The 24,128-nt window shown below is 37.5% G+C and overlaps 1 protein-coding gene and 1 long non-coding RNA gene across 4 annotated transcripts in view; one reads left to right on the forward strand and one right to left on the reverse strand.

Annotated features, from left to right (window-relative positions):
* Dbx2 (developing brain homeobox 2) overlaps positions 1-16,833 on the reverse strand; it is a 36,664-nt gene extending 19,831 nt beyond the window's left edge. For 2 of the 3 annotated variants that reach the window (XR_012450821.1, XM_020156547.2), the window contains exons 1-2: positions 16,428-16,833; positions 3,468-3,563 (exon numbers count right to left, since the gene is read on the reverse strand). Coding sequence is in view for 2 of the 3 variants with exons in the window: in XM_020156547.2 (XP_020012136.2) it covers positions 3,468-3,563; positions 16,428-16,833 (502 nt within the window). In the remaining variant the exon portion in view is untranslated. The remainder of the gene's footprint in view (positions 1-3,467; positions 3,564-16,427) is intronic. The other variant, XM_074083209.1, reaches the window with a different exon arrangement.
* Positions 16,802-24,128, forward strand: part of LOC141425740 (uncharacterized) — a 162,314-nt gene continuing 154,987 nt past the window's right edge. The window contains exon 1 of the long non-coding RNA XR_012450822.1: positions 16,802-16,936. This is a non-coding gene — a long non-coding RNA (uncharacterized lncRNA). The remainder of the gene's footprint in view (positions 16,937-24,128) is intronic.

The raw sequence follows: 24,128 nt of genomic DNA on the forward strand, positions 1-24,128 counted from the left end.
GAGAGTATATTATGTTCTTTTAAGATTTAATAAAGAAGGTAAGATGGAAAATAACCTCCAAACGTAGAATATCAGTGCACCTCCAAAGAAAAAGGCTGCGCAGTTTATTTCAGAAGCATGTTTTCCCTGCTGCAGCTTTCATAATTTGCACCAAGTTACTGTTTTGTCTTTTAAGGCGTAAAATTTTTAAAAGGTCAAATTCAAGTTGGGTACTCAAAGTCAAAATGAAATAATTATCTGATTAACTCAATTAGCTAGCCTACATCATTAAGATTCTTTTTTTTTTTCAGGTAGCTTTTTTAAAAGTCACCATCTACATTATTTCCACAACTTTCCTTTTCATTTCAACTAAGAAATGTATTATTTTGGAAAGAACCTTATGGATGTAATATCAAAGATTTTCCATGCAACGCTTTGGGGGAGGAGGGAATTTTTACCACTGCCTTTTAATTTTCCCCACTGTAAGGACTGTGCTTAAATAGCCTATTAAACTCTTTACTGCATGTGAGAAGGGCAGCGGATGAATGATTGCTTCCACATTGCAACAGGCAGTCAATCCTGAGTTACATCTAAGAAAAACTAAATCATTATTACACAAATGAATCGTGTTAAGAGTAAAAAGATTATTTCACTTGCTTAGTTACAAATGTGATCTGCTCCCACGCCTTTGGAAAGAGTGAAGTCAACATTGTGAAACAATGATGAGTGCCATCAACTTTGTCAGTTATTAAAATTTTTAGTATAAACCTTCATTTTGGCTGTCCAAGTGAAACTTAATACAAGTTTACTAGGACAGTTCATTTTCCTTCTTTTGTACCATGGAAAATAACTTAAAAGCTTGGGCATAAATGTTGCTCTTATTATTAACAAAGAAAAAAAATCTAGTAAATGCCTTTACTAAAAAGGATTGTGCAAATGTAAACCTCATTAACTGTGCCTTGGTATCATAGTTATTTATGTACAATTCTTTATTGACAACATAACTCTATCATTTCATTATTAGTTTCTGCCAATATGAGTGGACATTATAAACAAGAAAATAAGAAATTCATTTCAGAGCTATAACTAACAATATGAGACCGCACTGCTTATTAAAAACACTTGTGGGATCTCCATGCTGTCTTAAAAGCCAACTTGAGAAGGGAAGACAAACCAAGTGTAATATTTTCTATCAGTGCAGCACTGATTTTCAGCTTGTATGTTTATTCAAAGAATGAAAGGTAAACACAAGATTTTAAACCTCCAGGGATAAACGACATAATTTATAACAGTTATGCAAAAGGCACAAAATGGAAAGGATTGAGAAATAGATGGAAGAAAATGAGAGATGTTTAAAGTAGTCATTCAAGCAGTCAAGAAGGTGAAATTATCTAAGAAATGTCTTCATCACTACTTTATGTGTTCTTTTCATTAAACTGGCCCAACATTACTTTTTCCCATTTGTTAAACTGACCCAAACTTTTATGGCTTAGAGACTCTTAAAACACCACTGCAAAATAAATAAAACACATACTCATGCATACATACATACATGAACATCCACCCATTATATGAAATTGTTTTGCCCATTTTCACTTACCTGAATTGTACCACTCGAGATTTTATATCAAGGTGAAATAAATAGAATTAAGGGTAGGATCTCTTTAAAGTTCATCTCCAGGAGAGGCAATTCCACAAAAATGCCACTGTGATATGGTGTTAGATATTCAGGGTTTAAGTCTACTCCAGACATCTTTGCCTGCCACACTAATATCTGGTGATAAATGTCTCGTTAATTTGCACAACAGTTTTCAATTGCCCTCATAGCAGACCACCTTGAAGGAGCGAGTAAAAGGGTTAGTCATGGTTTCTATTTTTCTATTTGAATTGAATGCATTCTAGTTAAATGGACAATTAATAGGTCACTTCCAAAATAGTAGTATATCAGTCCTGGTTAATAAACAATCCACACAGTTGATAATGGGCCCTATGTATTCAGCAAGTCCCTGTATACACTCAGCTCATCCACTAAATCCCTTTTCAGGTGAACAGGGTTATATGGGAAGATGAGCTAGAATGAGTCTATAAAAGTCAGTTTCATTCACTGCTTTATTTTTCAGTCAAGTGCTTTAAATGGTGTCCAGAAATTCACTCGGAATGAGAGACAGGAGAAAAGACTGACGCACAGAGCCTTGCTTTATGACCATACAAAAGGGCAACTGACCCTTGCCCAAGCCTTTTCCATGTGAAATGCTCCCAAAAGTTCATCTGCAGAGTGAAAAATCGTAGTGAGGTCGCGTGTGGATGAGTCAAGTGAAAGTGACGATTGGTCACGGGTCTGTCACCCATTGTGGCTGGGTCCCAGCCATGTAAAGTGCTCTGTGGGAAAGTATCACCCCCTAAAGAGAGGCTCAGAAGCTTGCAGCTCATTAAACAGCCAGCATTTGCTGCCTCACTTGTCAGGAATCATTCTGTCGGGCAACTGCTCTCCTGAAACATTCAAAAAACACATGCACTGAGGCAGTAGGGTCTGAATTCAAGCGTGATAGAGCTCTGTAGTTTAGCCTGACCCAACTCTTACTTCACTTTCACCAGACAGGGCTGTTAACCTGCATAAATTTTTCTCTTGGACAATTGAAATAAGTGTATCCCATCCACTGAACTTCCTTACCCTAAACCCAAATTCTCTGCCTACATGTTCTTATCCAACCTACCTAGCTATCTCAAGACCAAATTGGACTTTGTTTTCTGTTAGATACTTGTCTTTGCATGTGACAGTGTGTGCATCCATGTTGTAAATCTAGGAAAATCTGTCATGCTTACTTCGCCTCTAGACACTATTAAAATTGTGCTTTTGTAAGGTTTAAAGAACATTCTCTTGAAAACATTTCCTGTAGCTCTGGCTGGTTTTCTTCAAGATGATAAAGAGGAGGTATTTATCTCCTTGTATGGTCTTGATGATTTTTAATTATTTTCTACAGACACCTAGTGACTTTCAGTGTGACATTTTAAACTGAATGGAAATCTGATACAGAACAAATTTTTTCACCTTTTTCCTTTCCTCTCTCTTTTTTAAAGGAGTGTTGCAAAGGGCTGAGGATGCAGTTCAGTGGTTAAGTGCCTGCCTAGCATGGGCAAGGTCCTGGGTTTGATCCCTGGCAGCACAAGAAAACAAAGGAATGTTGCTACACATTTCAGAAAGAGCCAGACTGGTCCCTCCAAACCCTTTTATATCAAATGGAAAACAAGTCACTTTCCTTGGTGTGTCAGCTCTGGATTTCAATGCCATTAGAAACCACTCACAATTGCTCACTGTGCTGGGGTTTGATAAATCTCTGGAAACCTCCTGAATAGGATCGCTGTGATTTTTGGTGAGGAATTAGCTCCTTGCCTTTGCATTACCAATTAGTTTCCCTGAGCACATTAAATCCTGCTGCTTTGGTTTGCAGACTAACTGAGGCATTGCTGATGAAGCATTAAAAACTTACTTGGAAAGGTGGTGGGGGAAGCAGGGCGCCGACAGGACCCACCGCAGCACGCGGAGTAGAATGGAGGGGTGCTCAGAAGAAAAGGTTTGGAAGGCCCTGCGGAGAAAGCATTGATCTCACTGATGAGTCATTTCTTTTAGACAATATTCAAAATTCCACTTTCCTAAAAGTCACTGAGTAAAAGCACTCCATTTTCTGAGCCTTTGCTCAGTTATAACTTGTACTGAAACTAAAGACATTTAAAGTAGCTTCATCTGCCAAAGTGCTTGCCAAATAATTTCATCAGGATTGGGAAGATGTGGTGGGAAGACACAAACTACCAAACACCAAGCTTACTAGTTCCCTTCCTGTGTGGTCATCATAGCAAGTAGTAGCTATCTAATATTGCAACCCCAAGAGCAACCCTATCCAAGAGAATACCTAGGAATTATTTATATCTTCTTTGACCAATTTGGAATCTACCAGTCATATGCAATTACTGACCTCTTGAAAGGTGGTGAGCTTGACTAGATAACTGAATTTTTAATTCAGATTAATTTAAATTTAAAGAAACTCATGGGGCTAGGGATCATGATACTATTTAATTAGTGCAGTTCTAAATTTTCTATTTACCAAGAAACAATTTAAATGTTATGTGCTTAAGTTTAATTTTAAAAGAGATTACATCACTTTATACATTTACATGTGTTCATTTTTAGAAGGTTATTTGAAATATATAGTTAGATTTCCAACTTAATGATAGCTACTTTACTAAGCCATTTCATAACAAAAAGTGGTGTTTCTGATCAAATTTGTATTTTAAAGTATTTGAGAATATTTGTTTACAGTATAGTGAGTTGCTGTATAATTCTGTTCTGCTAATTTTATTAAACTATACTATCCATAACTTTTTCTTAAAATTTTTCTTTAAAATTTCATATGCATGGAACAGTTATGACTATTCTTGTAACAAAGCTATGAAAGGAAGACCCATTTTGGTGTTTAAAATGTCCTATAATTTTTTTACTGTTATAAGTTGACTTACGATATTTTGACTATAATACCATCATACAAGTGACAGAATTCATTTGAATTTAATATTTAAGAGAAATTTTGAACTCCATTCTCTAGTATATGAAGAAATAATTTAAAATGATATCACAGAACGTGTACAAGAACTCTCCTTTCTGGAGAACTTACTACCAGGCTGTGGTTAAGTGCCTTACCTATGACATTTCATAAGATTGTATGCTAGTAATAGCATTAAAATAATAATTCAAGGTATATATAAATTAAAATTTTCCTTGTCTAGCCAAAATGTTTCTCAGTCTAATTCTGTGGCCCTAAAAATGGGGAAATAAAGAATAAAAAGAATAGAGAGTCAGTTAAATTCATTTTTTATAAATGTGGTTTGAGGACTGAAGTCTGATTTTACTATTAAATTTAACCAGAAAAAATTTTAATTGAACAGTCTGTTATTTTGCTACACATTACCATTTACTACAGCTACAATCAAAAGGACAGCATCAAAATTTGTAATTAAAATATGTAATCAAAATCTTTTTAAGTAACAATTGTAGTTTGGCTAAAGAGCCAGCTTTCACACTCTTGATATGACCAGGCTTCAAGTTCTATTATGTTAGGATTTCTTCACCATCTTAAATCATCTCTTTGACACACATATTTACACAAGACATTAGTCAATTCCTGATGCCATACATAAATACACCTTGTTTAAGCTGGTTTATGTGGAAATCACTGTGAAATTTCAATTAAGTGCGCCTTTTTTTCACATGTTCCTACTCTGACATGAATCAAACACTAGTCCATCTGAGCATGTGACTGCAGGAGTGCTGCATAGTGACAGGAAATAAATAAGCATTTAAAATAACACAAAGCATTTAAAATATGAATTATACCTCTAATATCTGTACACATACTTTTTAAAAGCAATGAGTAACACAAGCTTGATGAAAATGTGTGACAAGTAGACAGATGTATAAAAAACTTTTGTAAGCTCTTACAAACTACTTTGAAGATGCTTTGAAAAAAGGCAGGAAAAAATTAATCCTGGAAGATATGCATTTCAAACCCCACCCATGAAATGTGGGTGTGGTTACCTCATCCTTTATCACATCAGCAATGATTCATGGCATAACAGTAATTATAATAATATCAATTAAGGAGTGCTTACCACTTACTAGGCACTGGACTGCCTGTGAATTTAACTCAAGATTTTCATTCATTCATTAACATTCAACCTCAAATGGATAGGAATCTGTAATGTGAGTATGATTGCTTTTGGCAAGTTTAAAAACAGGGAAAACAAATAATAAATATTTTAGTATAGTTATTGGGTATTAGTATTAGTTATTGGGAAGGGTAGATATTTCATGCAGAGACTCTGCAAGTTACTTGATAAAAGTTGTGTAAAATGGACAAGATTTCCAATCTCCCAGGATTCTCATGACAGAAAAATGACCTTTCCTATAGAAAAAAAATGTATACAGGCCAGGTTCTACAGCATGAAGTTAGGCTGTACTAGTATGACATTTTAGAATACTGCAAATATCCCACCAACAAATCTAGCCTCCAGTATCTGTAGGAAACAAGTTACAAGTCAAGAACAAAATGACTTAAAATACCTGGAACTAAATCAAGGCCTGTCTGAATCTGAATGACCCAAGTAAAACATTCACAGAAAACTTCAGGAGCTTTTGACACTTCTTAATCAAATGTTCTTGCTTATTTGAAGTCACAGAGTATTTTTTAATTATTTTGAATATTTAGTGAAGATTGGAACCTATAGCCAACCTAATAGAGAAATTGCCAAATAGGTGGTTATATAAATGTCCCAAGGCTAAGAATGATTGCAGGTCTAGCTACAGAGACATTATTTTCCAAACTCTCTTGTCTAGAAAGCAATACTTTTAAACTTTTTTTTGGTATTATTATTCTTTATTGATGGCAAAAAAACCACAAGAATATAAATGGTATGAAAGCAATTCTTTTTATTATCAATGCAAACTGTGATACTAATTGACTTGAGGTGCCATTTCAAAGAAAGAATAGTAAGGATCATGATAAATCCTTGAAATAAATTTCAGGAGTTCTTTGCAATGCTGTGTACATTGGACAGCACATTTTAAGAAGAATGGGGGGAAATGAGAGAAGTTTTGAAGATAATTTACTACGGTTAAAAAAAAGAACTTCTAAGAAAGAGTAACAGGGAATTAAATAATTTCTAAAGAATCATTTTAATGACGTATTTCAAGTGCCAGGTGCCTAAGCACTGGAAATAAAGAAATCTAAACGTCTGACTTTCAAGATGGTTTCAAATGGTGCACAACTGAATGAACACAAAGATGAAATTTTAAAGAATGGCAATAAGCTGTCTTAAGTAGTTACACCTAAGCAACTCCAATTCTCTTATTGGGGTTTGGTGTATTTTATCCTACAGCCAATCTAGAAGTCATTAATTTATGTGATCTAATTGCAAACCTTGCCTTCAATCAGCAGGGAAAACAGCTAGGTAATTTAATCCTTTATCCTTTTATTCATCAGAAGTCTGCATTTTTTGCTCAAAAGTATTTGGCAGACATAAAAACATATTTAGGTTTTTATTATTATGTCCTTCTAGTTCAAGGCAAACAATATGTATTGCTATCTACCAGTGCTGTCACTGGGACTACAAAGATGAAAAAGGATAGTTTCCCTTGAGTTGCACTTCCGGCCCTTTTTGCTCTAGTTATTTTTCATATAGGATCTCATGGTGTTTTCCCAAAGTCTTCCTTACATCCAGATGCTCCCACCTCTGTCTCTCACGTAGCTGGGATTACAGATATGTACCACCATGCCCAGCCCCCTCCCACTTTTTTTAATGTTCTTTCACTTATGCATTGAATTTGCTAAGGAAGGAGGGATTGAGGGAGGGGAAGGAGGGAGGGAAGGAGGGGAAGGAGGGAGGGAAGAAGGGGGGAAGGAAGGAAGGAAGGAAATTTCTCAGTACTCCATCTTGAATTTTGTTCTGTCAAACCTAATGTACTTTCCAGGATGATGAAATTCAAGCATTTCATACTGTGTCCTAACCAAAGGTTCTCAATCGTAACACACATTCAAATTTTCTGGGCTACATTTCAAAGGTACAGATGCCTGGACCCCCACACCAATTTGATTTAATCGGGCCCACTAGGACTGGACCCCTAGATCCCTAGCATAGCATTATTATAATGGCTAGCCAGAATGAGATCACTGAAAAGAACATAAAACAATGCCTGATACACAACAGGCACTCAATAAATGTTAGCCTTCCTCCTGCCAGGATTATATATAATTCGAAGTCTACAGTAAGACAACATGTAAAAAGAAGCAACATGGTCCAGACTTCTACTGAAATGTAGAAGCAAGTAAAAACAAAAGAATATTGATAGAAAGATTTGGCCAAGAGAAGTTTTGGGGTTAAAAAAAACATTTTTTTTTCATTTTTATTAACATATATTCATTGTACAAGGGGGGATTCATTGTGCCAATTTCTAATAGCTTTACACTGTACATTGACTAGATCACCCCACCATCTCCCCCACAACTGCAACCCCTTCTCCACCCCCACTTAGAGCAGTTGCAAGAGGTTTCCTCATTCTAGTTAATATATGTATATGAAGCCCATCAACCATATTCCTTTAGCAGGAGGAACACCTTACTTTGGAACTCCCTTTGGAAAGTTCTTGGAATGACCAAAGAAAATAAAGAAGGCAATCCAAAAAAGAAAGGTATATGAACAAAAGAAAAGATGGCTAGTGATCCAGACAGGTCAAGGAAACCAGTCTGGCTACTGAGACAAGATCAAAGGAACAAACATTTCTATATATATATAATAAAATAAAAGAGGTAATATATCTGATGAAGAGCTTAAAGGCCAAAGTGAGTATTTCCATTTGATCTAGAATCAAATAATTTTATGTTTCCCTGAGTAGGGTGGTGATAAGACAAGAGCTATCTTTTAAGAAAATTCACCTGGCAGTGGTAGTAGAGCTGCAGTAGAATAAGGAAGGGCCAAAGGGAAGGCTTCCGTCCCACTGCGATAACACTTTGTTGTAGCAATCAGCAGCAATAAGCATTTACTTGGACATTTCCAATAACATTTTATTGATTCTCACAACATCAAGTATATAGGGTCTGACTTCTCTCAAACTATAGGGCATTAGTTTATTGTGACCATCCTAGGAGTCCAAGATCACCACCTCTGCTTCCTTGTCCTTTAAGGAGTCTCCAAAAGACAGCTCTGAAAAAAATAATTATTGGTCTTTTTATTATAGAGTTGGTGTCAAAGAAGAGAATACCATAAGAGAATATTTATAATTCTCAAAACTCTACTTCTAAAAGCCTTTGTGAAGGCTCTCTGAACTCCCAGCTCTATTCACTACTCTGTGTGATTAATTCCCACATTGGTCCACTCCAGAAGAGACAGACATAGCAAGAATTGTGTTTGATATTTGTTATTTTGATTCACCTTGTGGCAGATTTTAAGTGACTACAAGTTATTTGGAACTCCTGCCTCTAAGAGGTAAGGTCTATTTCACCATCTCTTGAATTCAGCATGATTTGGTGACCTCCTTAACCAAGAAATATTGCTAGTAGTGGCATTTTGGAATTTCCAAGATTAGGTCATGATTTGAAGTTCCAGGACATCCAGAATGTTTGGAGTTTCAAAACTGGGTTTGGGGAAATGCTTGTTTTCAGAACTCTCCCTTTCTAACCCAGCCACGGTGCTATAAGAAGATCAAGACTTAGGCAAGTCCAAGTGTGTATGAACAGCAGAAGGTGAGCACTCAGACAGGAGCCAGCATCACCTGTGTTATGCTAGCTAGCAGCACCCTGTTTAGGCAGCACAGTCCCAGTAGACATCTAACTGCAAACTCACTAGATTCCAACCCCAGCTGAACCCAGTAAACCTACAAAACTAAGAGAAAATATTGTTTCTTTTAAACCACTAAATTGTGGGATGGTTTCTTACACAGGAATATGCCTTTACCAATATTTTACTAGTATGGTAAAGAGTAAAAGAAGTCTTTAACCTTTTCTCCTATCCCTTATCAATGAGCTTTTGAAGTATGTGCTTGAAAACCGAATGCTGACCCTATCAGAGGCTCAGTGAAGCGATATTACTTGTTTAGGATTATATAAGCAGTAATATAAAGGGTTTGCACTTGAATCTAGACTTTGAAATCATAGAAATGCTGCAAAAAACAGCCCAAAAATCCATACAGTGGATTAAAATTTACCCAATTGGACATTTATGCTTCAGAGGAAGCATTAGGAAACTTTTGTTTCTGACCAGAAAGTAAATACCTTAGGCTTTGTGAGCTACACAGTGTCTATTACAACTATTCAAAGTCAGGCAAAAGCCCCCATACAAAATAGTAAACAAATAGGTGTGACTCTATTCCTGCTTTAAGGAATCACACTGCTTTGTTGTTGTTTCAGACCCAATATAACTACACAGTTGGTTCAAAGTACCTAAACTCAAGCCAGTCTTAGGGTAGCCTATTAAAAAACCTGCTAACAGTCATGGTTTTATTCTCTTGTTAATGTACATAAGTGTTCTCAAAAAATACCTTTTTTTACTAACTACTTCACATATTTTAATTCAGAAAATATTAGATATTTAAAGTTTTAATTAGCAAGAAATTTGGAGACTTTCTTAATAGGATTTCTATAACTATATCTTGTATATTCTATTTCTGATGATCACTTAGAATTAATAAACTTAAGGTTGTTATGGCATGGTGCCTGAGCATATGAAAGAAAAGTGAAAAACCTAGCTTATCTCTGGAATATTGATAAACAAGAAGGCAATTAAACGTTCAATAACATACACAAAAAGTCTCAAACATTTTTTCTTTTTCATTTTTTTCTTCCTGTCTGTTTCCTGAATACTTTGGTTCTGAAAGAAAAATCTAAAAGCTTATAGAGGCTTTTTGATCTCTGACTTCAGAGAGAATTTTAGGGCCTCGAGTTTACTGTTCACTTAACTCACAAAAACATGCTTCTGAAATATTCACAACTAATAGCTAGTTGACAAAATGAATAATGCTATTAAAAATGAAATAAGTTACAGTAACTTTATATAAAGTGATGAATCACTCAGCATTGCCAAGTTAAGTATTGACTGGAGGCTAAAAAAAAATGAAAGGGGGAGATTTTATTAAAAAGTGGAAACATTACTGAAAGAAAAATAAAATATTTTGGAATAAAATATACAAGGGTCTGGTAAACATGTTATATGTAAAGGCAAAAGTCCAATTTCTTACTAAGAGAACATAAAGGAGAAATATAATGTAATGAAGTCTTAAATGAGGATTCTAACAAGCATTCCTAGATAAAAATCATATTGCTTCATTTTACAATTTGCCTTTTTACTCCTGGCAGACTCCAGGTGCATTTGAATGAAAATTTAATTATTTAAACTGACTTAAAAGTTGTATACTTTCATTGTGTATACATACACGCACATATATAAACACACACACACACACACACACACACACACACACACACACACATCAACACTTAAATGAAACTTTAAGCCTGGCAAATCAAATTCCCTCAAAAGAAAAAATAGGGAGTGTGAACTTGTTCAAAGCACTCTGTTCCCATCTATGGAATTATCCCAATGAAACCCCTTGTATTATTAATGTATTCTAAGAAAAACAGTAAAAATAAAAAAGAAGAAGACCGATTCTAAAGGTCTGGACAATGTCAACAACAAAAACATGCTGGTAAAAAGGTGTAGGGAATATATAAAATATTTACCACCCCCCAACATAAAGACAAATATATGTTTAAATATTTAAAAGATAATAATATTTCACTTACGTAAAAACTTTCACAGCCAAAGAATTGCAAAGCATTTTATGAACACAGCTGTTAAACAGAAATCGTGCATGGACATTGGTCCTTATTTTCAAGTTTCTATCATTGTTTGGCAGCAAACAAAACCATGAAATGTCTTCCTTTAGCAAAAAAAGACATTCTCTGATGGGCACAAGGATGGGAAGGAGGCAGCACACTCAAAGAGGAATACTACAAAGTCCACCCACAGCTTAAGGTTTGAGCATCTGAACAACAGTGCTAAACAAATAGAGATAAAGGACTAAGGCTGTAGCTCAGTGGTAGAGCACTTGCCTAGCATACATAAGATCCTGGTTTCAATCTCCACCATCAAAAAAGGAGAAGAAAAAGATAAAAACAAACAAACAAACTAGGATACATAGATAAACTCATTCTTAACAATCCCTTTAAATTACTCATCACATATGGCCTCCTTGGGTAGTATAACCATGAACTTTCTGAATTTTATACATGCCTATATTTACATTTCTGGGCATTCAAACCATTGCATCTCTTAAAATAATCTCAAATCCCTACAGTGGGTAAGGATTAAATGGAAAGTTCTACAATGTTCCTACTTGCCTACTGGACTGACTCCTGTTTTATGGTAAACTCCATAGTTTCAATGCAAGTTGCTAGACTGAGATTCACTTGTTAGAGCAAAGTAGAGATGCATGTGTTCACTGATGGGAGACAGATAGGTGCTAAGGTTTGGAGGAACACTAAATGAACATAAATTGCTACCCCACTGTAGTTCCAATTTAGACATTATTTTGCAAGGAGTGTGGCTTACTCAATCAGGCCCACCTATTCTATTTACTGCAAGAACTTCTCCTTGAACCAGAAGGTTATTAATTTGAGTATCATGTAACAATTTGATACAGGTGATTATCGTGAGCTATATAGAAATTATTGATATAAGCTAACTACAAAGATATGTTAAGTAGATTACAAAAATAATACAGATACAGTAATTCCACCAGAGGCTGGTTAGAGTGATGCCGGAGCAGAGAACCACTCAACTGGGTCCCCTCACTGTCCATTGTGAATTCCAGACTCCCATTGTTCTGTTTCTGGGTCAGCACCAATAACATTCAAGATTCTGAAGTTTTGATTTGCCAAAACAAATCTACAGCATCATTTGCCAATCAGAATGAGAAACTCTGGTTTAAATCAGATCATAAGGTCTTTAGGTTAGCCTAGAATTTCAACACAGATCCCATTCTTTCCTCCTGCCAGTGCCTAAAACATAGGAGAGTCACTGTATCTCAGGAATGGAAGAATAAACTACCATTTTGAGCACAGACACAAGTACAAATAGATTCCAACAAAGTCAAAATTAATAGGTAAACAGTATTTGGGAGGTAGATAAAAAAATCAAAATGCATGTTAAGTATTAATAGCAAGAAACAACTGTAGTTGGATGACAGAAGAAAATGCTATGATCTTCCCTTTCTGTACTACATAGTACAACTTATACAGCAAATTACTTTTTAAAAAAGAACATTTCAACTCACTTATCCAGAATAAACATTTGCTTTCCAATCATTTTTTAATGCAGCACAAGGGGTAGGTTTAATAAACAATAAAGTACTTTCTGTCAAATATTTTTTAAATGTTTTAAATCACAAATGTTATCAAAAAGCAAAACTACTTGTTCCACTTATTTTGAAGAAAATTGATGGTATACCCATCAAGAGGAAAATTCATGGCATTTTCATAACAAGAGAAACTTAAACTTTTCACCTTTTAAATTTCAAGACCCTCTTTTATGTACAAAGACATGAATATTTTAATCTAACCGAATATTTTCCAAATAATGACATTAAGAACTTTTGGGAGAGGAGCTCTGATAATTAGAATTTTACTTGCAAAGTTTCCTGGTTTCCACTAATAAACTACAACTGGTCTGCGAATTTGTTTGCAGATTTAAAAAAGTACAGATTAAAAAGTGGAGGAGAATCTATTCATTACCCATGATTGCACTAAATGTACCCCTTTCAAGCCTTCAGGAATGCCCTTTGATTTTTAAAGTAAAGTTTAAAAAATAAAGCTTTTAAACTACATAAACTACTCGACAACATACTGCTTGCAGTGTTCCTTTTCTTGCTCTTCATTACTCAAACTTGACAATTTTTAGGAATGATGCACCGACTGCTAGACTTTCATCCATGACCTATAAAGCTGTGTCACTGTTTAACTGTTAGTTTTCAGGCTTATCTTATAACAGGAAAGTCAATTTCTTTCCTTATGAGCTGAGGTATAAAACCACAACCCAATATATTATTTTGATGGGACTGTAATTAGTTATCTCATTATCCCTCACTACTTTCTCAAGTCAATGAAAGACTACCATGATGATTTGGAGTATATATATATTTTTTCTCTTCCATGAGTCCACAGATAATGAAAGTGTTAACTTGGGTCAAAAACAAAATTAGCAAGTGAAATAGTTTTTTTTCATTGAAAATAATGGTATGCCTCCCCCCAACTACCTTTCTGGCCTATTATGAGAATTAAAGAAGCTAACAATTGTGAAAATGATTGGTTAGCCTACAAAGCAGTCAAGAAAATGGACTGTAAGCTCCACAAGGGCAAGACGGTCATCTCATTCATTAACTATGCCAATGGCTTGGAACAGAGCCAGAGGCATGAGGCACTGCATGCATTTGCTTACTGAATGAAAAATATAGTATAATTAACAGTAGCTAACCAAAGTGATGAAGAAAAATTCATACAATGGCGTGAATCCTCTAAATTCGAAATGATGCTATACTTCAATAATACACTTAAAAATAACTGTGTTGAGTAATTTCTGATTCAACATTTCCATTGGTGTACTCAACAAATTAAGGTTGAGAAGAAAAGAAAGTAGTCAATAGGCTAAAACTATTAAAATCACATTATGTGATCCTCTCACAAGTTAGTGTCAAAAGGATCAGAATTGGTTGTGCACTGGTATCGCAGAAGAAGATATTGTTAATATTCTTTAAAAAAATAGCTCTTCTCTTTTATGCTCTCTACAGCACATCAATCACTATTTCATGCTCACCTGATTTCCAGATGATAGCTGAAATTGTTAGCACCCATTATAACTTCATGAATTACACTATCTGAAAGAATTCCTACATTTAGTAAAGCAAGAATCTGTTATTTAAATAAAAGTGGGCAATGCTCAAAAACTACATTCTTTGCTAAATTATAAAAGTAAGTGAACGTAAATATGCTGGTTTTAAGTAGCATATTTGTGGGCACAAATTTACAGGTGTTTTCCTTCTTCGGATATTTTTCTAGTTTCAAAAAATAAATGCATTCTTTACAAAAACACATTTTGAAACAAAGAGCTGTTTGTTCAAATGAAAATTAACCTAGGAGAACATGGACTCTTCATTCAGGATTGAATAAAATATTTGGTAAACTATACCCTTAAGCTGTATTAGAATATTTTGAAGATAAATATAAATTCTTATACTCTCTTAATTTTTCCAGAAATAGTTTTTGTATTAGAAAACTTTAATAAGTATACAAGAATGAATATATTCTTGAAAATAAAAACAATGTAGTTAGCAAACCCTCTCGCCTTTAATTACAACATTTTGAATGAAATCAGTAGGTATATGTAATTATTTTTAGGGTTACCGAACTACCTGCATTTGCTTTACACTTTGTTTAATCTATAAAATTTACAAAGGTTAAAATTAAATAATTTTTCATAGTTAAAAAGCCAATCATAAACAATCTTAAAGTTCTTGAAAAATAATTTTTGTGAACACAATGCCAAGGGATCGATTTGTGCCAATCACCATATTTTCTTGAAAATGTTCTTTTGTGAGACATTATTTACTAATTCCCGTCTAAGTAAACCCTCTTTATACACTCTTAATTTTCCTAATACTTGAAAAAAAAAAAAGTGGCCCACACTTCCAAGGCACCTAAACATTTCCAAGGAACATAAACCTTGCCTTAAGTGTATTTCTTCTTCTCCCAAGAGGCAAAGGAACTTCCTAGTATTTCGGTTTTACACTACGTGAATGAGACTAATGTTCATATAATTATATTTGTTCCATTCTGTTAGTGATCATTTCAAGCTGAAAGACCAGGACAGGTTCTAAACATGTTAAATTCTATAAAGCCATTAGCAATAAATTTGATCCGGCAGTTTGCTGGGACAATGGAAACTGCTGAAAAGCGTCTATTAGTCATCCTCAACAAACCCATCGGGATTAAAAGAATGAGTTAGGATCGTGTAAGGACGCAGCCAAAGGAAAAAAAATTAATTCAACTGGATCCGTTTCTGAGTCTCTCAGAGCTTTCCCTTTTGATCATCGCTAATTTCAACAGTCCCTCCATAAACTTTACCTAGTATTTGACCCAACTGTCTGCACCCTTCTTCCCAATCCTACTGGTTAGGCTTTACATGCTAATTAAAATCAACCTAAACTGCCCTTTTTTCGGTAAATTCCTATTTATTGGTAAACGTCCTACTCCAGTTGCCAATTCAGCTGTTTTTCAGCTCAGCACGAAGAAAACTTCGTCCTTGATTTCTTTGCGCCTGAAGTGATGCAAAATGTGAGAGTAGAGAAAGCCAAAACTTTGCGCAACTCTGCATCCAAAGATCTTTGGGCGCGCTCCGGAACGACCCCCCGACCGTAGCCACCGACAGTGGTCACAGCCCCCAAAGCGGACCGCGCGAAGCTCTCCTTGCCAAGAACTTTCCGGAGGGCCGGTGTCCCGCGGCGCCAGGGGCAGAAGCGGGATGAGCTTGGGAAACCCCGTGAAACTGGCCCAGCCAGCCCAGGCATCTGGGGTAGGGGCTGCGCGTTCTGTCCAAAGGGGCCCCAGGGCTTCCCGTTCAGTCCAAAAAGTCAAGGTAGCCCTGCCACCTGTTGAAAGAAGGGACAGGAAAGAAGGTGGCAGGATGGGATGGGGTTCCCTCCTTACCCCCAACGTGGCATCTCCACTGAAGCTTGTCGCGCTCCAGGAAAGTCGAGGGCCGGCGCTCCCTGGGCACCATACGCACTCGGGCGACCCCACATCCCCGGGCGCCATCCTCGGGGCGCGGGCGCGTCTGGGCAGGGAGAGCGGGCTCACCTGGGACTGATGGCTGGAAGGCACAGTCTCGGTCCACCGGAGCCCGGCCCGGCAGCCTCGCACCGTCAGCCGTGGGGCTGAGCATTTGAAAAGCCCACCGTGTGCCATAGGGCGCCCCGGCCGGGCTGAGTTGCTCGGCCGCAGGGCACAGCTTGAGTGGGACAGGGCTGGCGGGCAAGGGCCGGAGCTGCGCGCCCGCGGCGGGGGCAAGGGCGGTCGTGGGGCCTTGGAGCGGAGGTGGTGGCAGCCCATGCGCTGGGGAGCCCCCGCCCCGCAGCAAGTTCTCGATCAGGAAACTCTTGCCCAGGTTGCCAAAGCCGGGCGCCGCTGGGAGGTTGAGAAGCGCCGAGGAAGCCACCACGTCCCAGTACGCGCCGGAGTGGGCCGCCACGGCGCTGGGGAGCATAGCGCGCTCCCGGGGGCCGCTGAGCCCGCCTCTCCCTCGCGCCCAGCACTGGACCTCTAGCCGCCACCTCCCGAAGGCACCGAGGACGCCGCAGAGTGGAACGGTATTACTTGATGGCGTTGGACGACTTTAAGGGATGGGAGGAGGGAGGGAGAATGGGAGGGGAGCTAGCTGTGTGTCTGCCGGACCCGCGGCGTAGGCTCTGCCTGGGAGCGCAGGGGGAATCTGCAGATGCGGACCAGGTTTTCTCTAGAAGGACGGAAGGTGTGTCCAACCCATCCATTCATGTCACCCGGCCCACAAAGTGACAGACTCTGCCAACAATAAAGGCAGCCCGAAAGTCCGTGCGGTGGCAAGGGGAGGGGACTCTTTCACAGCAGGAGGTGGGCGTGGAGCGTAGTGAATCCGGTGCATCGCCCCCTCTCAACCTCCGAGTTGTGGCGCTTGTGCTAGAGCCTAGCTTCCCCTGGGCGCCACGCTAATGCCCTGAGGATGGGCGTGAAACTGTGCTCCCGTGTGCCTCCGGTCCTGTGACACTAGGCCCTCCTGTGTTGGTTGTCACCTCAGGAATCCATGTCATCCAGGAACATGGGTGAAGTTCCTCAGGGAATATCGTCATCAAGCAGAATCGAAAGTGTTACAGACAATTGTGATTATACCATTGAAAAGTTGCCCTTTAAAGAATTCATTGTTATTTGAGCAACCTGGAGAACTCACAGGGAAGTACTTTTCTATTATGCCTGCTTTGAAATTAATCAATGGTTATCCTTTGCGTACATATATATATATATATATATGTGTTGTGTGTGTGTGTACATATATATTATATATATTGTGGTACCGGAGCTTGAACTCAGGGCCTACACCTTGAGTCACTCCACCAGCCCTTTTTTGGGTGATGGGGCCTGCGCTGACTTTGAACCGCGATCCTCCTGGTCTCTGCCACATGATGACAAGTGTGAGCCACAGGCTTCCGGCTTATATTTTCTATTGTATTAGCACATGATAAAAGCGAGAGCACACAAGGGAGGGGTGAGGATAGGTAAGACACCTAAAAAATTAGCTAGCATTTGTTGCCCTTAACGCAGAGAAACTAAAGCAGATACCTTAAAAGCAACTGAGGCCAATAGGAAAGGGGACCAGGATCTAGAGAAAAGGTTAGATCAAAAAGAATTAACCTAGAAGGCAACACACACGTACAGGAAATTAATATGAGTCAACTCCCTGTATAGCTATCCTTATCTCAACCAGGAACACTTGTTCCTTCCTATTATTGCCTATACGCTCTCTTCAACAAAATTAGAGATAAGGGCAAAATAGCTTATGCTGGGTATTGAGGGGGTTGGGGGGAGAGGGAGGGGGTGGAGTGGGTGGTAAGGGAGGGGGTGGGGGCAGGGGGGAGAAATGACCCAACCCTTGTATGCACATATGAATAATAAAACAATAAAAAAAGCAAAAAAATAAAAATAAAAGAAAAATCCTGAAAAATAAAATAAAATAAAGAGTTCATCTTTTGCATAATATATAAGGCCCCTGTATTTCAAGGTGAAAGGAAACATTTTTCTTGGAATTTTTTTGAGAAATTTCTCAGTTTCTAATTTTTTTTTAGGTCACCTTTAAATAAGATTTGTTTTCAGGAACCTGGAGAGACGTGCCTACAGCTCCTTCACTCTAAAAGAAATGATCTAATAAATTTTAATCTAGAAGAGGAGATCATAGAGTTGGGTTTGTCAAATGATAGGTGACTGGGTCCAAACCCAGGGCAGAAAAGCCAACACCAGATGCTTCTAGCCATTTGTGGCTGGGTTCTTCTTTGCAAAGAGATGGGAATGAAGATACTACATTACTTAGGATTAAAGCTGCTCTCTCTTTTTTATTCCTGAAAATTTAAGTATTTTTGATTTATTAACAGTTTGCTAAGTGGAGACTGGACAGGTGAAAGCATGGCTGTGTGTGTGTAATTAAAAGGCTTTTCAACTACAAGACTACTTTAAAGGCCTTTCATTTTGGAAACTATATTAACAGAGTGATAAACCTGTGATTTCTTTGTCTGCTACCACTTAGCATTGCCACCTTGTCCTACGAATTTATTTACGATAAGGTTTTAGATGGGTGTTTGCAAAGTTTGGAGTCACAAGTATAGTTTTACTCTTTACCCTAAAAAATATTTGATCTCTGGCTTCAGTTTACTTAAAAGGCTGGCTGGAATTTCCAGACTAGCGAGATAAAGGAAATTTATCATAGTTTAAGAAATTATATACATTTTCTCATATGCCCTTTCAGAAACAGAATATTTTACATATGAATGATTTTAGAAAGATTTTGAAGCTGGGGTTTGTCCTTGTGATTAAGAAGATAGTACATATGTATGTACTGTATTTGCAATTCTGAACTTGCAATTTCCTATACATTAATTAAATAGGTATTTTGTGATGTGGTTTATTCAAAAAGTAAAAATATACCAACAAAAAATTCACATTTTGGTGAGTTGGTTGATTTATATTTCATTTACATTGACTATTTGCAAACCTTTTTAAAGGTCCACCATTCTCAAAGGTGAGCATAGGTAGCTAAATTAATAAAGTTGGAATTGTTTTGTAATCTGATGGACAATTTTATCACCTGGTGTTAAATGGGAGTAAAACAATTTGCAAGACTGATGTACACTATCAGTATTCACTCAGTTATTGACTTAGTTAACAGACCTTTACTGAACATTTAACACTATTGAGTCCTTGAAGTTTCCTAGGAAACTGTGGAGAGAAGAAAGATCTGATACTTGTCTTGTAAGAATTTCCAACATAGTGGCAGGAGAAAAAGGAAGCAACTTCTGAGGAAGGGCTTCAAATTTGGAAGGGAACATGTGAGAGAAAACTTTTATTTATTTATTTATTTATTTATTTATTTATTATTTATTTTTATTCATATGTGCGTACAATGTTTGGGTCATTTCTCCCCTCTCCCTCCCCTCCCTCTCCCCTCCCTTACCCCCCCCCCACCTGGCAGAAACTATTTTGCCCTTATGAGAGAAAACTTAGAGGAAGTCTCCGCAGAACTGAGTCTCAAAGGATGAAACTATAGTAGCTGGGGAGTGAAGCATAACACTTGAAATGAGCATTTCATAGACACCATTTCTACCCAGTGTTTGCAGTCAGCAAGGTGGGGGGCAGGGAGCAGAAAAGTAATTGTCCTAAGGCTACACATCTGTTAGAGTGATGAAGCTTCATCCTAAACTGGATGATTCCACAACCTTGCTCTTAGCCATTAAGTTCAACAGTCTCCCTCTTCCTGAGCCTGGCTGCCACGCTAGACTCACCTGGCTATCTGTAGATGCAAGTAAGAAGGAAAAACAAATATGCCATTTTCATTCAATGGAAGGTAGTAAAGTAGATCTGAGTCAAGACTGACGGTTGGATCAGCTAACTTGGTTGCCACATCCAGATAAGAGGTAGTTGGAGAAATCTAAATGCAAGATGATATGGAATTTAATAAAATAGGTGGCAATAAGAATGAAATAGAAAAGGGAGTTGTTGCAAAGTTTGAATATATAGGATTGAATTTCATATAGCGTTCTTAACTAGAACCAATTGCCTACTCCCCAAGGAACATTTGACAGTGTCTGGAAATTTTGGGGGTTGGCACAACATGTGGAACAAGGGTGTTCCACTGGAATGTAGTAAACAGAGTTTAGGGATTCTTCTAGACATCCTACAATGCACAGGATAGCCATCACAACAAAGAATTATCTGACCCAAAATGTGAACGGGCTTGTTATGGGGGACAAAAGAGGAATGTAGAGTCATTGTCACTTCTCTGGTTTGATGACTAGGAGATGCTCTCTTGCCAACATGGGGATTTGCAGGAAAAAGAGCAAGTTTTATATGAGAGGAGGGGAGGATGAACAAAAACATGGAGAGAAATACTCTGGTGGTTTATGAAATCTTTCAGAGAGAATATGGAATGAGAAGAGAAATGAAACAAGGAAAAAGCGTTAAAGTCTACCAACACTTAAGAGGACAGATGAAAAGAAAGAGTAGCTATGAAGATGACTGAAAACAAGCAGCCAGGATTTGAAGACTGCACCAAGTATGGTTTGAACAGTGATGAGACCAAGAGAACTTACAACGCTGGAAGTTCTCTGCTGATCTCTCTCCTCTCTTTGCCCTTCTGCCACAGGTTGACTCAAGAAGGCCCTGGCCAAATGCCAGCACTTTGATATTGGACTTCCCAGCCTCCAGCACTATGAAAAAAAAATTTCTTTTTTTTTAAAATAAATTACCCACTCTGTGTTGTTCTGTGGTACTAACACAAAAACCAAGTCAACAGTGCCAAAGGGAAGAAATTTTAGCGAAGAGGTAAAGAATGGGTATTTGCTCAGTAATTTCTTTTACAACTGAATGGACAGCTATAGCGCATATCCAGCCTTGCTTGTAGGCTGAGCTATAGCTTATGAAGGAAGGGTAGAAGTGATTTATTTATCCTTCAGTACTGTCCTCTACTAAAAATCCCACAGTGTTCTATACTGCTTATTCTTTTTTAAGTCTATTTTTAGTTTTTCTTTATTTTATTAACATGTAATAGTTGTACATTGTGATAGTTACATATGTGCTTACAATATACCTTAGATTCACCCCTCCATTGCTCTCCCTCTTCCCCCTCCTTCCCATCTTAGAACAATTTCAGAAGGTTTCTATTTTTCTATTTTCATATATAGATACAAAATAAACCCGCCACATTCATCCTCGTTCCCCCTTTTCCACCTCCCTATTTTTTTATTCACATGTGCGTACAATGTTTGGGTCATTTCTCCCCCCTCCCTCCACCCAGTCCCTACATTTTTTAAGTGTATATTGATAGTCCAAGGAGGTTTCGCCTTGGTACATCAGACCTGTATAAGTCATGTTTTAATCAAATTAACTCCCCTTCATTACTTACTCATTCTCTATCAACATGCTCCCCAATATTCAACAACTTACAGTACAGTGCACTATATCATATTCATATATAGATGGGTTATTTCAATATTTTTCATTCTCTAACATTTTCTTTACCTTTCCTGACTCCCTTAGTCCCCTCAGACAGACTCACTAATACAACTATGTTCTCTCTCACTATATATATGTATATAGATCATGCATGTATCTATGTACACATTTAAATTATAGGTCTGGCTTCCACATATGAGGGAAGACATTATTGACTTTTTGTACATTGCTAACTCTTAATTTGCCAGATACAGTGTTCCAGCTGAGGTCCTTAAGTTCCTTAGGGGATGGTGGAGCCAAGGATGGAAGGAGCCTAAGTCTCTCCATCACTACATAAGAAGGCCAATAAGCAAATACATGAGTGGATCTGACATCAGTGAAAAATAAGTCTTATCAACAATGCATTGAGACTTAGAAGTTGGTTTCCACAGCTTATTCTCACCTACCTTAACTAATATACTAATTCTGTGAATGCCTCAGACTAAACAAATGTTGATTCTTAATGACTTAGGCAAGAACCTTTTCATGAGAAGGAAGAAACTGGTATATAAAGAGTTGAGAGAGAATATATGAAAGTGACAAAGAAGCATAGAAGAAAAGTTCAAAAGCTTTAAGAAACATAGGAGAAAGATAAAAGGAGCATAGCATTAAGAGAAGACATAAATATATTTACATAATGAGAGAGAAGAAGTTCTGCAGAGAAGAAGCTAAAGAAGGTAGAGATGGGGTGTTTGATTGAAGAAAGTCCTTGAGAGGCAGAAGAAAGAAGAATCCATAGTTCAAGTGAGGCCAATAAAATTGAACAAAGAAGGGACAACTTTTGTCCACATTAGAGAAAAGGAGGAAAATATAGATGGACTCATACAGGTTTGTTGTGGAGAGAAGAAAATTATTAGAAGTTTTGTCTCATGACTTCTATTTTCTTGGTGAAGACGCTATAGAGAATAGAGGGAAAAATGGGCTTTATGTTAAGAGAGATCAGGGTTTTGAACTCATCTGTACAACTAATTAGCTATGAGTGGTAGATAAGTTTCATGTTTAGTCCAAATTTGGCTTCACTTTGCCCTGCATTTTGTAGGTCCCTCTCATTCTGACTCTGGCTCAGTTGTGTGATTTGTCTGGGTCGATTAGACAGAAACTACAGTCTTAAAAAAGCACTTGGGTGTTTCTCATGCCTCTCATGGACTCCTGCAATTTCTGTGACAATAAACTTTGTAGAAGGAGATACACAAGGCTATAATGTTGTATCAACATAGAACCTGTAGTTGGAAACCCAGACTGTAGTTTCTAAATATTCTCCAGTAAGATATACTGGGACTCCTTAACATATAGGCACGTCTTGAAATAATTACAGAAATGTGAGTCCACCTCCGTGATAGGATGAGCTTAGAAGACCTATTCATATAAGAAACAAAGCTATGTAATATCACATCACCATGGCACAGGAGCCAAACCTAAGTGGCTCTTGCTAGGAAAAGATGGGACAATTTATGTATCAAAAGGAATAATGGACTGACATAGCAAATGGGTTAAAAATCCATGAGTTCATAATGATATCTAAACAAAACTCATTGGTTCCCTTAGAATGCTTGGATTCTAATGTATCAGTTACTATTCTGAAAACTGACAAACACATAGAAACAATTATTTAGCCTATCAAATAGTTGGTAGTGGGTAAGTACTCCTTTAGAGAAGAACATAAATGAGGGATAATAAATGCAGAATTAATGATAGAATTCATGTGCTGTCATTACATGTGATATAGATGGATCATACGTAACATCTAAACCCACTAACCAATTTAATATCACAAGACAACCCTATATTCTGTTTCCCAATAAAGGCCCAAATGACTGGCCTTTGTGTACCATGCTCTTCCACTCTAACTTTGAACTCAGTCATGTGACTTACATTAGCCCGTGGAACAGTATGCTTAGGCTTTAGAAAGGACTTAGGAGTTTTTTCTTCCATCCTTTGACCTGCAGTCTACAAGAAGAAACCTGGGCCAACCCTGTGAAAGATGAGACAACACATGGAGCAAAGCAGAACTGATCCAATGGAGGCCATCCTAGACCAGCCGTATCCCAACTTCTGAAGTATTCTTTCAGAAAATTAAATAAAAGTTGAATCTGATCAAATCTCTGTAGGACATGCAGAGGAGAGAGAAACATATTAAATGACTCCTCAGGAATACAGTCTCCAAAATCCAGAATATGGTAGATTCTAGAAAACAAATAACTGGTTCCATTGAAAAATGGCAATAAAAAAGGAGGAGGGAACTATTAAAAATTAAATGGCAATGTGAGTCAG

Source organism: Castor canadensis, chromosome 8 (assembly GCF_047511655.1).
Source record: "Castor canadensis chromosome 8, mCasCan1.hap1v2, whole genome shotgun sequence".
Classification (NCBI taxonomy): domain Eukaryota; kingdom Metazoa; phylum Chordata; class Mammalia; order Rodentia; family Castoridae; genus Castor; species Castor canadensis.